This window comes from Gymnoscopelus microlampas, assembly GCF_963454915.1.
Source record: "Gymnoscopelus microlampas genome assembly, chromosome: 16".
Lineage (NCBI taxonomy): Eukaryota > Metazoa > Chordata > Actinopteri > Myctophiformes > Myctophidae > Gymnoscopelus > Gymnoscopelus microlampas.
The window spans coordinates 15,917,167-15,934,778 of NC_139953.1; the positions used below are offsets into that span (position 1 = coordinate 15,917,167).

The window sequence follows — 17,612 nt, forward strand, 5'->3', positions numbered from 1 at the left end:
TGTCTGCAGCTGTAACCTTGAAGGATGCGATTTCATCTGTCACTTATTCTCCCCTCCCCCATTCTAGACTGTGTCAGGATAAACTGTAACACCAGTAAGTCCACACTCCACTTCTGGAGTCTTATCTTCCTTCAATCAATGTTTGATTATTACATTGTGTGATGTCATTTTTGCCTTCATCGTGCGGCGGTGTCGCGCGCCGGAAATATCCGATCTACGTAGATCTTCTATAGTTCGGATATTTACCGGAACGCGGCATCGCCGTACGATGCAGTATAAATCGAGGGATGTATATGTTGTCACATGACCCTTGACGACCCGATGACGTAGTTTCAACCGATTCATTCAACAACAAATGACTTTTCTTTTACTGAAAGACGTACTGTATCAGTTGAAAATAAGTCATTTTTCAACATGCTTTTGTCACTTGTCGAAAGGGTCGTGCGGTGAAGTATACATTTCCCTTCAGTGTGCGAATGCAGGTGACTTATAAGAGGATTATAAAGATAAGAGGGGTTGTGGTGGGGCGTGTAATAGCCAGAGATCAAAGTTATATAAATCTAATGTAACTTGATATATTCTATGCATTTTAAAAGCTCTTTTTTTTCCTTTTTTACATTTATTCAGCCAAGTGGTCCTTAATCTTTCCCTTTGCCCTCTGAACATTTGTGGTATATTTGCTTACCCAAGACTATAGAGTAGCATGTATCGTTTGACATTGCTGTGAATTACTGAATGACTCACTTGCACTCAATATATATTGCATAAATTCTCTCCTTTTGCTAAATGTAGGCTATATGTGTTACAATTCACTTTACTGTAATATATGACTGTATGTGTGGGGTGATAGGCTACTGTGAAATACCTGCTCTTATTCATACAGAGGACTCATTATTTTTGTCACCATTTTATACTGTCTTAAGGCCCAGCATAGAGAGAGAGAGAGCAAGAGAGAGCGTGTGTGTGCACGTGTGTGTGTGTGTGTGTGTGTGTGTGTGTGTGTGTGTGTGTGAGTTTGTGTTTGTGTGCGCGCGCGTGTTTCGCAGACACACAAATTGAGTGACGGATGCAACACACCTGTTCACTGCAATTAGGCTGATTACTGTGACTAATTAATTATCCTAAAGGGCTGTGAAACACATGCACACACACACACACACATGCACAAACACTGTCTTTCAGTTAGTCTGAGGTACCGTGTGATAGACAGTCGCCTCATTTAATTTGTTTGGTTTATTTTGACCTTTTATCCTCAACATATTATCCTTGTATAGTCAAGGTAAATGACGGTAGCTACAGTAAATCGGGGTCTAGAGTAATCAGAGAAGCACAGGATAAACACAAGTGATCTGATTACCCTTCAAGTCATTACTCTATTCATCTAATCTGTTTCATCTATTCAGTATTAACCAGTTAATCAGGAAATTACTCGATCTATTAATCAATTAGACAAGGCCAAAACATCTTGTCAAAACACTCTCTCAACACCTAATATGCTGTTTTTAAGCCCCCTTTTTTAGCTTGAACATGCCTTCACTCCTTCACATAAATGTCAATATTATTGTGAAAAAATAATTTCAACCTAAAACAAAATGGACTGGGCAGTGGGCTGGCCTCGAGGTACTGTAGCTACATGCCCAAATTGCTCCATGACTCCTGGAGCAATATAATAAAACCTATTTAATGGTAGCTATAATGAACAAAATATCGAAAAGCCTAAAAAAAGAAAGAAAGTCAAGTAACTTCTCTTAAAATAGCTGCCGATGTATTTCTCCTCAGTTTAGGGTAAAAGTTGAACATTTACTTTAATTTCTATCACATGAACACATCTGTGTTTAGTTAAATTGGACTCAAATTTAAATTGCTTCTTGCCGATGTAAAACCTATGCCTGTGCTGCAAATCCCTTCAGTTCAGACACATGTGGGACTTATACAGCCTGTGGTCAATGTGATCTAAATTAGTTCACTTCTGAGCTCCAATCCTGGGTTGCCAGATCTGCCTATTATAATTTCCACACAAGATTTTATTTGAAAATAGCCGATCTACAAGCTCACAACGCGTCGCATCGCGACCCGTTGTGAGCTTGTAGATCTGCTATTTTCAAATAGCTGATGTATATGTTAAAGTGCTCATGTGGCCATAGTTGCTTCTTTTGGGCTGGTTTTCCTAGACCTGGTTGCTTGTTTCTCTCACAGAATCTGGCAACACTGATCCTGGGCACCTAACGGTATGACTGGAGCTGTAGATTTGCGGTTACTGCTGCTCACTGCGGCTGTCTAATGAGGAACCCATTTAGACCTGGAACACCAGGAGAATGCTGTTAACTACTTGGTTGAAGTGATAACTACAGTACAGTAGCAGTAGTGTGGGCTAGCTGCCAAGACCGGCACTGTGAGAAGTACAGTACAATATCTCCTTGAATCGGAATGCTTGGTGACGTAATTTTGTCTTTCAGAACAGTGGGGCAAGCATGCCCCCTTCTGGTAGCCTGGGAAAAAAAAACATTTTTAATCATTAATCTCACAAGCTCCTATTTACTGAATACATGTTGTCAAAGGTTCTCTCTCTCTCTCTCTCTCTCTCTCTCGCTCTCTCTGTCTCACCCACACTCAGATTTGATTTTGAGACCCAGTATGAGTAAGAGCAAGTATTTTCTTTCCTAATGTTGCGCTGTCACTTATGATTTGTTTTTCTTTTTCTCTGTGGTTAAATCCAAACCAAATCTTTGTCTTCAGATGTACAGTATGTCCTCAAATGAAAAAACCTGACTTTATTGTTTAAAAGAAGAACACCACGTATACTGTATATATATGTGTGTGTATATATATATAATATATATATATATATATATATATATATATATATATATATATATATATATATATATATATATATCGTATGCTGCAGATCAAAGTCTCTCCATGACAAATCAACGCGTTGTAGTTCACTGATGGTGTGAGAACAAAGATTTGGTTTGTGTTGCGTTTCCCTTGTCCCTTGACTAACAAACCCTCCTCTTCAGGCAAGGGCCCTGAAGTTCTTTATGCTGGACAAAAGCTCAACGACAATGAGTGGCACTCTGTACGAGTGATCCGCCGCGGTAAAAACTTCAAGCTGACAGTGGACGAGGACATGGCTGAAGGTATTTCTTGCGGCCGCTCCGATCATCTGCTCTTTACAATGCATGATACACGATGCACGTTGAAATTTCATGTTTGGTCGATCTGATTGATCATTGGAGTACTTGGTTTAACGGGTTGGGTCAAAGTCAGTCTATTCTATAGGTTTATTTGTAGATCGTTGCTGTCGAGCAGAAACCTCTTATCTCCATAATTTAAAGAGGTGGTGCCATGGTTTTGCACTTTTTCTGTTTTCCATGTGTCTATGTGGTTGATAGAACTTCATTAAGCCCCCTGGTTGTGTTTTTATGGTGTTTTATGTATTCTCTGACTATTTTGAGTTTCCACCTGGAGGCTGAAACCTTGAGGGTCAAACGTGCCAATAGAAAAACAGCCCTTTAGTGACATAGTAAAAATATACCCTCCCCCTCATTATCATAACACAACAGGTGTGGGCATGAGGAGGAGGAGGGACTAGGACAGGTGGGTGGTGCTAAGGTGGTGGAGGAGGTGCTAAGGTGAGAACCAGGTATACTTAATGAACTGGAGGCGTGTCCACATAAAAACATAATTTTAACAATTTCTGTACACTTTTTTGAAAAAAATCATCCTCCTAGTATAACCATAATACCTGATGATTATGTTTTAGGGGTGGGGGGAAATCACTGAAAATCACGGCACCGCGTCTGCAAGCTCGAAATGCGGTGCGAACGTTTTGAGCTTGTGCATATGCTACTTTTGTTGTTTTGGAATTTTAATCCTGAAAAGTGCCAGTTTTGGACATGAGGTTTCCACCCGACAGAGATGATATCTCACTTTATACGCACATGCAACAGACTGTGCATAATGCTGCGTTCACCCTGGCAGCTACAAAGATACGGGCTGCCATTCTTTTTCAACGGAAGCCAGCGACATGAAGACACCCAACGTTTGTAGCTGCTACAAAAGCTACAACGGCTACAAAGCTACAAAAACAATTTGCTGGCTTCAACTTCAGCTACAAATATGCTTTGTACTGTATCTTTTGTATCTGCCAGTGTGAACGTAGCATAACTGTAGTTTTCCAGAAGGTGGCATAAACTCTTCTTGTTCTGAGTCAGTGAAAACTTTAGAAAATGGGGCTTAAGTGGTTCAGACCTAAATCCGCCGGAAACCCAGTATCTCCCGTCCCTTATCTTTACCCTTTCACCCGCCCTACCCATCCTCTTCCTCTCCTTTTTGTCTTCCTGCTCTCGCACCACAGGTCAGATGGCAGGCGACCACACCCGTCTCGAGTTCCACAACGTGGAGACGGGCATCCTGACGGAACGGCGCTTCGTCTCGTCGGCACCCTCGTCCTTCATAGGCCATCTGCAGGTACGGTGAAGCCTGATCCGTTGTGACACAACCCTCACCCAGTTAACAGACGGTGTTTCATTACAGCATCGTCTCGGGCTGTCTTGGCAGGTATAAAGGCCTCGAGACCAGGTGTTTTGTAAGCAAGGTGCTTGTAAGCAAGGTGCTTACAAAATGATTTTTTTTTTGCAAATACCGCACAGCTAGTCAGTCCAGCGGTTCTCAACCTTTGGGTCGGGACCCTCTAGGGGGGTCTCCCATGATTGTGGGGGGTCCCCAGATGACAGTAAAGTGACTATTTAAATTGTTAATAGAAAATAAATGAAGTGAAATGAAAAAAGACCATTACTGCATCAAAAGTAATCAACAATCTATGCTATAAAAACTGGTCAAACATTGACCAAATTGTCAGAAAGAGGGAACTTTTTTTTTAAAAAGCTGATAAGTAACGTTGGTTACCTAACTGACCTTGGTTACAACCGCTGTATTCCAACATTTTTTATTGTATTAATTAATTTAAAAATAAACATTACAAGACACCATGTAGGAATCCACAGAGCGGCATTCATAACTGCGGTGTCAAGCGGGTGCCGCTCCCCACCGCAGCTACAGGCAGCGGCTCTGTGGAGTTGTCTAGAGAAAAGGATGCAGAAGCACATCAAAGTAGCATGGGTATATATACACATGAGTTATACAAAGAGAAAAGGAAAAAAATGTATTTAATTTGGTTTCGATATTGTTAACTCATTCGATGCCATGCTCATTTTTGAATTTTGGCTCTGAGTGCCACAGCCAAAATTCATTGTAAAAAAAAAAGTGCTTAGGAAGCGAGATACAGCCTTTTTAAGTTATAGGTTAAACAAGGAGTGGATGGAGCAGCAAATCTTCAAATCATCATATCTTGGGTTCTGAACATGTTTTTCAAAAAAAAAAAAAAGAAAAAAAAAATTTGATTTTTTTGACGCCTTCTGGCGCTCAGGGAGTCAGGCCACATGACGTCTTTGACTTCTTTTGGCACTCAATGAGTTAACACACTGACAGGGTGCCCCAGATTGACTGTACAGTTTCTAATGTGACCCTAACCTCCTCCCGTTCATTCCTCTGTAGGGCCTCAAGTTCAACGGTATGTTGTACATTGACATGTGCAAGAACGGCGACATAGACTTCTGCGAGCTCAACGCCCGCTTCGGCATGCGCTCCATCATTGCCGACCCTGTGACCTTCAAAACCAAGGGCAGCTATCTGGGATTGGCCACCTTGCAGGCCTATACCACCATGCACCTCTTCTTCCAGTTCAAGACCACCTCCTCCGATGGCTTCATCCTCTTCAACAGCGGCGACGGAAACGATTTCATTGCTGTGGAGCTGGTCAAAGGGTGAGTGAGTGGACTGGTGAGGATTGTGGTCATTGTAGTCCACCGCGAGAGTAAATTAGTTCATTGTAGAGTTATGAGGAGAGATGCTGTGTACTGTGCATTTATTTTACACACACACACACACACACACACACACACACACACACACACACACACACACACACACACACACACACCAAATATTCATTTTAACATCTACTCAGGGCTTTTGTGAGCACCCAAGGCCGTTTTTAAGTTTCAGTATTTAGATACTAAATATTCATTTTATCAGTCACGTTACAAACCCATTTTAACTTCAAACTCCATTTGAATGAATCGACCTTGCTTCTGGTGAATGACATTGTCCTTCTAATGCTTGAGGGGGCTGTGTTTTTTCAATGACTTTTTTCATTAATATTTTTACATTTTTGGGGAAAATGAAAAAAAGATAAATACAAGAGGAAAAAAAAGTAATCGAAAAATAGGAGGTCAGTATTAGTCACCAGAACCATAGCCTCGATCTCCAGGCTTTTATTTTCCTTCGCTTTTTGCTAAAAAATACCAGAACCAAGGACGGGTGTTTTCAATGGGGTGCTCCTTCCATTCCGACATCTCGCCACTCCGACTAGTGGCTTCCGCGTGCGGTTAGGGTTAGGTATAGGGTTCGTTAACGTCGGAAAGGCGACATGTCGGAAAGGCGAAATGCACCCGTTTTCAATGAATCTTATCATGGTTAAAATGGAGTTTGAAGTTACAAATGGTTACAAATTATACTTTTAAAGTCTATATCTGCAATATCTTCAACTGGTTGGCTGTGTTAATTGTTTAGGACACACGGTGCTTAGTGTGAGGTGGCTCCTTTCACGCTGTTTCACAAATCACAGACTGGGACTTAGCCTAGCAAAACATTTCAGTCGTGATCTTTTATTTTGCTTTAACCATGCAAACATCATGATCGTGACAGCCCTACACAATACAGATGGACTGTCATCACTGTGTCCTGCTGCAGGTTCATCCACTATGTGTTTGACTTGGGGAACGGACCCAGTCTGTTGAAGGGGAACAGTGACAACCCGCTGAATGACAACCAGTGGCACAACGTCGTCATCACCCGGGACTCCACCAACACACACACCCTCAAGGTGGACTCCAAATCCGTCACCCAGAACGTCAACGGAGCAAAGAACCTGGACCTCAAAGGTACTACTGTGCAGTGGTGGAAAGTAACTTAAGTCCATGTATTTACCTTTACAAGTACTGTACTTTGAGTTCAACTTTTAGGTACTTTTATTTGACAGCTTTAGTTACTAGTTCATTTGCAGATCTAGATTGATGTATTATAATATGTTACACTACCCAGCAGCTAACATTAGCCCCACATTTATCAGCTTCAACATTACAGTGATGAACACATTTTTATGTTATGGTATTGGTACTTTTACTTACAAGAAATCGGAGAACTGTATCCCCTCAGCATTACTCTAATGTGTTTAGATATGGTATATATCCACTAAATCAGTGGTTCCCAAAGTGAGGTCCAGGGACCTTCTGGGTTCCTTTAGGGGGGCCCTAATGAGTTATTGGGGTCCTTGAAAGTTTGACAACCACTGCACTAAATCAACAGTTGTACTGTTAGTTAAAAAAGTGGTTTAATGTATATATTTAGACTGCAATTCAAGTACTTCATTCCAAAATTATTGAATAACGAAATAACAGCATCTAGTAGTAATATTTGTAATATATTCATCCAGGTTTATCTCATCAATCTGTCCAACATTGTACTCACCTGTCCCTTCCAATTAAGCTCTAATTTAATGGCCCCTATCCTATTTTCCTTCGCTCTCGCTCTCTCGCTCTCTCTCTCTCTCTCTCTCTCTCTCTCTCTCTCTCTCTCTCTCTCTCTCTCTCTCATATAAACTAATCTAGGTGACCTCTTCGTCGGGGGCCTTGGCCCCAACATGTACCAGAACCTCCCTAAGCTGGTGGTGTCTCGGGAAGGCTTCCAGGGTTGCTTGGCCTCGGTCGACCTTAACGGCCGCCTGCCCGACCTCATCAACGACGCTCTGTTCCGCAGCGGCCAGATTGAACGCGGATGCGAAGGTACAGCCGACCTTTAAAGCTCTAAAAGCCAAGACCTGGTGTGCCACTGTGCCAATGAGAGGCGCACCTCGTCTTAAACTAGCACCTTGACATTTTAAAGGACATATCCTGGTCTGTTACAATATGTTCCTTTTCTACCCCGGGCATTTATCATGTCATGGGAAGAGAATTATTTTTCAAAATGTGTCCTTCAGTTTCTTCAGTTAGCCTTGTTAGTATGACTAGCATTGGCAGTAGGCCTATAGCTGCAAGCTACGTGGAAGGATTTTAAATGAAGGTCAAATCTAGTGTGCTGAAGAGAAGTGACAGCAATTCAATATGAAAAGTAATTTCCTTTTAAATGATGGGTAGTTTCAAAAGTAAAGTCCTCAAGTGTGCCATTGATTTGGCCTCCATTGATGCTTGAGTTCACTTTATTGAGCTGCACCCACTTGTTAAGAGATGTTTTGATCTGTCACAGTGGCACCTGCCTTCAGCCACCTGCCTTCAAGGCCTTTAATTTCCCCTTCAGCTCTCAGATCTCCCACTTTAGCAGACACACAATGCAAGTCACATATTTTCTATTTCAGTGAAAATTATTATTACATCAAACTATTTCACTATGTTCCTGCCAGTGTACCCGGAGGCCATGGCAGACCCTGCTGCAGTGTCTCTGAGGGCACATATATTTTAATGTTGTACTGCCCCCTAGAGGAGTGCCAAGGATTACACCATTCATTCACACAACTCAACTACAGTACGTCCATACCTATTACTGGACAGTATACAGCAAACAAATGCTGCTGCTGCTTCTTCTTTCTTTTCTTTTTACACTGAGTGTGCGGACACACCCTCATTGTGTTCTGAATGGTTCTTCCAATCCATAGTGACAGAACTATTAAAAAAGTCTATAGTCTAGAATATGGACAATAATTGAGTTGATGTGAATGGTGCAGTCCTTGGCACTCCTCTAGAGGGCAGTACAACATTAATATACTGTAGTTATACCCTCAGCGGTAATGCAGGCTTTGCCACAGGCTTCTTCCATTTAGACAGTGCACACAGTCACTATCTAAGAGATGCACTGTACAATAAATATTATACACAGGAAGTCATACTTGTAACATTAAGTCATGTGATAGATATGGCTGCTCAGCCATAATTTCTTTTCACTGCTTGATTTCTTGATGAACAAATTAACACATGACCTCTGACACTTTATCCAACTGGAACACTATATACAGTACTAGATGTATAAAAAGCTCTAACACAGATGATCCCTCACTAACCTATACTCTTGTTTTCCGCTCTGTTCTGTTCTGTTCTGTTTGTTTGTTTGTTTGTTTTCTTTCTGCGCTAACATAGTTGGTTTCACCAAAGCCGACCTGCAAGGTAGAGGGTTCAACGCCCGCCTCTCTGAGGCCTGCCGGCCTGAAAGACTGCTGTGTGCAATGCATTATGGGTGTCACCATGGCAACATTGTCCCTTAAATGATGCGGGAGTACATACTGTATGACTCTCTGAGGAATATATATATATATATATATATATATATATATATATATATATATATATATATATATATATATATATATATATATATATATATATATATATATATATATATATATATATATATACATACATATATATATATGTATACACACACACACACACACACACACACACACACACACACACACACACACACACACACACACACACACACACATACAGTATACTTATGAGGGAGAGACAGATATATCAGTTGGCATTTCAGAGAGAAATCAGTTGGTATTTCAAATATATATAGTGATCAATTGTCATTATACTGTACATCGGTTGGCATTTCAAATGGAGAGAGCAAGATATATGTATACACACACACACACACACACACACACACACACACACACACACGTCACACATACGCACATATATATATATACACACACACATACCTATATATACAGGAGAGAGAGCAGTTGGCAGGCAACGCAAGAAGAAGAATGCAAACTATATAAACGAGAGAGAGAAAAGTAAACTAAATGTGCGCGCCAGCAAGATCGAGCAGGGTTTAAAAAACGATCTCCCATGAATCAGTAAGCGACGGAATGAGTATTGAGGCTAGAATCCATAGAGGTGGGCGCATCGAGAGTTGGCTTTTACCGCAAATTCATGTGTTTAGTGAGCTGCTGTGTCTGCAGGCCTGTGTAAATCTCTGGTTGGCATGTTGGCTTGCTGCCTGCAGGCCTGGATCAGTGGCCACAAATCCAAATGAGGGGGGGCTTCAGGGTCTTAAGCCGTGGATCTATTATTGCACCAAGCCCCTGATCACTTATCACTGCTTATTTATAATTTTATTGATCGTCGATGTCATATATAGTCTCACCGCGTGCCTTGCTTCTGTCACGCACCGGAAATAGCAGATCTACAGATGTGCCATTTCAAAACTTCAAATGTCCTGCCATCGCCAAGACAGTACATTTTCAGGGGATTCCCAGGGCAATAAGAGGGACAAAGAAGGGCATTTAAAATGCTGAATTATTTTGATGATCACTGCTTTTATGATGCTAATTAATTTGAGCAACTGGTCAAGGACCTCTTCAAATCACCTTTGGCCTCATAATGAGTCTGACACCTTCTTCAACACACATTCTTTTGTTCTCATGTATATGGATGTCTGTTGAAGGGAAAAACGGGGGTGTGTAGTGACAACTTCTTTTCAGGGGCAAAACAGTGCATTTTTAAGGGCAGAAAAGGGAGGAAAAATGCATTTTCAGGGCACTTTCAGGGAAAGAACAGTAATATGTGAAGTTTTGAAGTGGCACATCTGTACAAGGCTCACAGCGCGTCGCTGCGTTGTGAGCTTGTTGATCGGCTATTTCCGGTGCGCTACACCGGCGCACAATGCAAAACTTAGCAGAATACTTTTAGGCTAGTTTTGATTTTGGGTAGGGAGTTGAGAACCTTTGTCTTTTGGTAAAGCTGACTGAACAAACACATTATGACATACATTTGTATTTTCATTCTTCCTTGGCTTATACTGTAGTAGCAGGATTGCTTTCTGAGGCCTAGGTGTGAGGTCTAGTAGTAGTCTGATTAGTTTGTTTTGAGAGGTCTTTAGTTTAGATTATAGTGCCTTTTAATAATTACAGGAGTTGTTCCTTTTGGAATGTTTCTCACAACCCACTGTACCCCAAAAGTGCAGCTTGATTCATTGGCTGGGTTTTATGCTCACCAATATTGTTTAGGATTACATTTCCCACCCTTCTCATATCAAATAAAGAATTCCAGTTAATCCCACTTACCAGAAAATAACACGTTATACATATTTGACATATTTTTATTTTTAATAGAGTGCTTCAGATTTATGTATCTAATGCATGAAATTCTGAACATTTCCTTCCTATGCTAGAAGCGCCCTTGGTTCCTACACCAGTGTCTGCCTGCCTGCATAGCTGGACAGCCTAGCCCAGCCCATTACAGTTTCAGCAAAATTAGCTAGAGAGAGAGAGAGAGAGCAAGAGAGAGAGAGATGAATAGGGGTCATTACATTAGAGCTTATTTGGAATGAACTGCGATGTTCGCAGGTTTCATATTTTGATAGCACTTCATATAACGACACACATTATTCCAGGGTAATAATGAAGCAATTACATGCTCATTTTATAGAGAGCACTTTGTAATCTCAAGTAACACCTGGGATTATTATTTATTATACTGTATATATTTATTCCTTTTTCCCCAATGTTTTCTTTTTTTTTAAACCTATGCAGAATTTCTTAGGTGAACCATATTGGGTGTAGGTGATCTTACAGGCAATATTACAACATAATAAACGTATAATCACATTATTGTGCCCTAGAACAATAATCCACTTATTATTTGCATTAATCCTTAACCTACATTGTGTTTATGTTTAACATTTGTTTCAAGTTATGGTGTGTCCTTAGAAAACACCCGAAACAAATCACTGGCAATGTAATTCTGAAGTGTGTTGTGCCACCCTTGCCAATGAACACAATATAGTCAATATTTGACTGGATCAACAGTAATTCTACAGTAAGACTGTTCTGTCTTCGTTCAAGCTTAAGCTGTGATTTTGTTTAGTTCATCTCCAGCAGACAACCAGCAGGTAAAAGAGTAAACAATCTGCTCAGTGGTGCAGCTCAGATCAAAACCAATTTCTGCCACTCATGCAGACAGGCTAGGGAGTAAGAAAACCGATTCTACAAGCACAGACAGACACTGTGTGGGAGTAATGGATTCAGGTATGAAACGACCAGGGCGTTTTGTGATGTTATACAGTAGTTGGTTGGAACAGAGGAGAGAATGAGGCTGTCATTGTGCGTCTAAACACTGACACGTTAGCGCGGTTATATCTAGCCCCCCCTCTCTCTCTCTTTCTGATTCTCTCTCTCTGTGTCGCTTGCCTTCCTTTCAAAGCCTGTCATGCTAGCTACTTCAGCGAGATGAGAAAGTGTTATTTCAGAGAGCGAGTTGTCTCCCGCTGAAACACTCAAAACACACCCAAACACATTGCCTGCACGTACATACAAACGAATGCACGTTGTGCCTTACGCGCACACGTCCGCATGCGTAAGTTTATGATGCACGTGCTGATGCATACGGAAGCTTGCGCGCACGCACACACACACACACACACACACATACCGTACACAACAGTTTATTCCATCTGATGCGTGTTCTTTAAGTTTGTGTTGCACGTGCTGCTGATACATACAAGCTTTCACACGCATACACACACACACACACACACACACTACAGATGCTATACACTCTGGGGAATGCAGGGCTGACTGTCATTTTGCATTACACAGTAAACGCACTTTCAGCCGGCGCTGTTGCTCTGTTTTCAAATTCAAATGTCTTCTCTTCACATCGTCTCATACAAGACATTTGCTCTTAAAGACTGTTTACTTGCGCCTGTCTATGGTTTGGACCGTTTTCTTTTTTATCGTTTTATATTCTCTGTATACTGTATGGTTACCTGGAGGGTTTTCAGGGAGGTGTTTTTTTTTTCTTTTTGTAGAGTCTGCTGGGAGTTATTTGTGTCTTTATATATGTCATACACTCGTCCTATCTGCATTCCCTCTCCGTATTCAAACGTTTCTGAAGCTATGTGTGGTGCAGGAGAATGGCACACATCCTGTTATGACTTTGAATACCCTCGTCTTCACTCCCAACCCGCTGGAGTGCATACCGAAGGCTATGCACTCTCGTCGTCCTGGAGTGCAGTTCTCTTCTTTCTTCATGTCTCTTTTCAGAAATTGTGGATGTTTTTGTGTGTGGGCGTGAAGAGTGTTGCTCTTAAAGCAAGAGCGAGAGAGAGAGAGAGAGCGAGAGAGCCGTTTGGAAAGAATGTTATGAGAGACATTTTTCTGTTGGTCACTTTTCATGAATGCCGTCGGTTGTGAAAAGATGTAATTTTGTATTCCATTTATTTCCTGTCTTATCGTTCAGTCTCGTCTTGCCTGTTCACAGAGGGAATGCAGCGTGTTACTGTATGCTTCACTGGAACGGAACGTTTCAGAGCCACCTGTTGGAATGATACAACGCGCATGCTTCTCTGCACCCTCCACATGTCAAAAGAAGGACATGACAAAGTGTCCACAGTGTCACCACGGGACAACACCCTCGCTCCCCCACTCCCCACCCCCCCACCCCAAGATAGCCTCAGTGCGGCATCCACAATGTACCGTAAATGTAGAACATGGATGCTGTTTATTCTCTGAAAGCACAACAGTGTTTTCACACTTACTCAGCACGAAACGATGTTCCCCTGGCTAGTTCAAATGGGTTGTGCGTCCGTCGGGGCGTCCCGTGGTGCTGCTGTCCACTCCTTGTTCCTTCTTCTATAAGGCACACATACATTATCCTGGTTTATACTTCACTGTATGACCGTATGAAGTAGTAAATGAGGTTATAGTGTGCACCTGTGTTTCTGGAGTGCATTTGTTCTGCATGTTAAAGCTCAGTCGTCCTATCGTTGGTTAACATGTTTTCCTTTGCCATCTCTCTGTCTGTCTTTCTGTCTGTCTGTTTGTCTGTCTGTTGGTACGTCTGTTGCCCTCTCTTTTCTTCCTCTCTGTTTCTCTCTACGTCTCTCTTCTTTTCTTTTTAACGCACTTGCTTGTTCTTTCGCTTTCCTCTTGTCTCTTATTCGATCTCTTATCTTCCCTGCTTTCCTCTCTTTTCCTTCTCTCAATCCCTCTCTCTCTCTCTCTCTCTCTCTCTCTCTCTCTCTCTCTCGTATCCCTGCCTCTTTCTCTTTTCTCACGGCTCCTTCACTGTCACTGCTGTCCCCTTCTCCATCTCCGTCCATCTGTTATCTCTCTTCCTATGTCTCCACTGTCTCTCTCACTTTCTGTCCCTCTCTGTCTCTCTCACTTTCTGTACCTCTCTCTCTGTACCTCTCTGTCTCTGTCTGTCTGTCTGTCTTTGTCTCTCTCTGTCTCTCTCTCTGTCTCCATCCTGCCAATGCCAGGTCCCAGTACCACGTGCCAGGAGGACTCGTGTGCCAACATGGGCGTGTGCATCCAGCAGTGGGAGAACTTCACCTGTGACTGCACCATGACGTCATACACAGGAACCCAGTGCAACGACCGTGAGTACATCTCCCTTTTAACGTCATGATGAGATGCGTGCGTGTTCATACATGCACATGTTGGTCCACACATGTGCGCCCGTGCGCGCACATGCACACACCCAGACACACCTTTCACATTCAGTCCATGCGTCGCCCGTGGACCTGCAGTGACCTCCATATAGGAGGTGCCACGAGTGACAGTGCTTCGTGAATACATTCACTACCTTGACGCCAAAGTGGCGTTGTGATCCCTAAACAAAGCTTTTGGAGACCTTGGTGAGGGTCGCAGGGTGAGGGGTGGTTTGCTTTTGTTGCTGCCAGTTTGCCGCTTGATGTCCCCCAGCCTTTGTGTGTTGGGCTTTGAACCGAGACACTGTGACTGACAGTGTGTAGAATATCCACTTCTGCCTCAATCGACTTTTCATAAACGCCCTTCAAAGAGCTATCTCACTGAGTTTGTGTGTGTTTGTGTGTATGTGTGCTCTCAGTACCCGCCAGGGTGTGTTCCTCTATGTGTGTGCCACGCGTGTGTGTGCGCGTGTGTGTGTGTGTGTGTGTGCGTGTCAGTGCACATGTCCTATCACTGTGACGAGTGTGCTTGATGTGTGCATGTAGCGATCTCTTATTCCCATGACAACAGGGGTCTTCCCTTCAGTAATCATGGCTAGTGGGCTTTTCATTTAATGGTTAATAGCGGGGGCACAGAGCTGCTGGGTTTGGGCTAATGAGGTGATGGAGGCGCTCGGGGAGCGCCACACTATCTCCAGTGGTCGATTCTCCAGCTGCTGCCGTACTGATGTACGGCTTGTGATGTATAATTGTTTGCGCGGCGGTGTCACATCACATGCCTGAAAGTAGCCGATCGACAAGCTCACAAGACGTCGCGCTGCGACGCGTTGTGAGCTTGTAGATCGGCTACTTTTGCCTCTGCCACACAAGTGATGCAATGCCTCTCTCTTCAGTTTGTCCTCCTGACTGTCAATAGGCTCTACACACAGCAGCCGTATTGAAAAGAAATTGGGCCTCTTCCTTACTTCCTTCACAGGTTTTACCAATGATACTAATGGCGGCTCCGTTCCATTTCATGCAGCACAGTGGTTCTCGAACCTTTTCATTTCAAGGACCCCCTTAACTCTGAGAGTGTACCAAATGGAACCAAATGGACCCATTTCTACACTCTCAGAGTTAAACACCTTTTAAGGGGCCATTTGAAAAATAAATTGGGCCTCTACTTTAACTTCCTTCACAGGTTTTACCAATGATACTAATGACGGCTCCGTTCCATGTCATGCAGCACAGTGGTTCTCAAACCTTTTAATGTCAAGGACCCCTATAACTCTGAGAGTGTACGAATGGAACCAAATGGACCCGTACGGGTCCATTTGGTTCCATTTGTACACTCTCAGAGTTGAACCCCCTCAAGGAACCATGAGGGTCCCTGGACCACACTTTGAGACCCACTGGTGTAGCAGAGTGTCTCCAGTGAGTGAGCCAACATGCACAATATCAGCACCCTGACTGTTTGACCAGATTCCAGAATGGAACAGAGCCTTCATTAGTATCATTGGTAACGCCTGTGAAGGATGTAAGAAGACGCCCAAAATGGCCAAAATGGCTGCTGTGCATAGAGCCTATTTTCCTCCATCTTATTTTGATCGTTCGTTCTTGTTAGTCTCGTTCTTTCTTTCTTTCTTTCTTTCTTCCTTTCTTCCTTCCACTTCCCGTCCTCTGTTCTTCTCTGCGGTGTTGATGTGGATGGTGGTATCTGTGTTGTACGGAGACAGATATATATCGACATGGTTGTCTCTTTCTCTCTGCGAGACGTGTCGGAGCTCAATGCTTCGTTCACTCTTAATTAGTAATGAGATGCTCTCATCTCATCATTCCAGCCTGCGGAGGAATAGGGGGGGTGGGGGGGGGTAGGGGGGTCAGGCGTATTCTGGTTGAAACACAAGGCGTTCCATGCTGAGTTACAGTTGGATCCGTGTGTTCTCTTCCCTAATTGACTCTCTTTTCTGCGAGGGACTTTGTTCATAAGCTACCGGCTGTGTTTCTCTAAACCACAGGGGATAGCATTGGAATTGAGTGGCAATGCCCTTTACTTTTCACAACGTTTCCTATGCCCATTTATTGTTACTTCCCATTTGCACTTGAAACAATGTAAGAGCGAAAACATGAATCAAAACTGACTGAGGAGCCACATAGACACGAGCACGCACTCACGCACTCACATGTGCGTATACGTGCACACACACACACACACACACACACACACACACACACACACACACTCACACTCACACTCACACACACGCACAAACATAAATACCTTTCAGCAGCCATCAGTGTCTCTGCATCATACTTTTAGCTCCTGTCTGCTCAAGATAAGGGCCCGGTTTCGTTTTCCACTGATTGCCCTGATCTTCATCTGTGGGTCTGTGTGTTGACTTTGATGCCCAGGGTCTGCATCCTGCCAGTCGCAGCAACCGCCTGCAGTTCAGGGACGAGGCCACCAGGTGGCAGTAAGACCACAGACAGGCCCGCACCTCGTCCCCCCCTGCATTAGAAGAAAATGAGATGCAATCCCCTGAGCATGAAATCAGCTTTCCTCTTATTTTCCTCCCCTGCTTTTATTTCTTCTAATACTCTCTCTCTCTCTTTCTCTCTCTCTCTCTCTCTCTCTCTCTCTATCTCTCTCTCTCTCTCTCTCTCTCTCTCTCTCTCTCTCTCTCTCTCGTCTCTCCCTCTGCAAACACGCAGCCCTGCAGTCTTTATAGATCTTGAGCTTAGAGAGAGTGCCGCGCAATCTCCAAAACAATGCAGAATCATATCTGCAATCATGTTATTGTTTGATTGAAGTAGTTCGATAACAGAGCTCCATCTTTGCTTGTGTGTGTGTGTGTGTGTGTGTGTGTGTGTGTGTGTGTGTGTGTGTGTGTGTGTGTGTGTGTGTGTGTGTGTGTGTGTGTGTGTGTGCGCGCGAGCACCAATGCATGCGGGTAGCTAGAGCTTTTATTCAGCAAGTGCAGCTCTGCGTGAGAGTTTCTAATTAACAATGTTAGAGACAATCCTCCCTTGCGCTCTCTCTCTCTCTTTCTGTGTGTGTGTGT

General features: G+C 43.1%; 1 protein-coding gene across 1 annotated transcript in view; it reads left to right on the forward strand.

Moving 5' to 3' along the window:
- nrxn3b (neurexin 3b) overlaps positions 1 to 17,612 on the forward strand; it is a gene marked incomplete at its 5' end in the record, with an annotated part of 438,909 nt that overhangs the window by 176,738 nt on the left and 244,559 nt on the right. Inside the window, 7 exon segments of the mRNA XM_084082398.1 lie at positions 68 to 94; positions 3,024 to 3,143; positions 4,364 to 4,476; positions 5,563 to 5,831; positions 6,820 to 7,010; positions 7,737 to 7,910; positions 14,401 to 14,520. Coding sequence (XP_083938524.1) covers positions 68 to 94; positions 3,024 to 3,143; positions 4,364 to 4,476; positions 5,563 to 5,831; positions 6,820 to 7,010; positions 7,737 to 7,910; positions 14,401 to 14,520 — 1,014 coding nt within the window.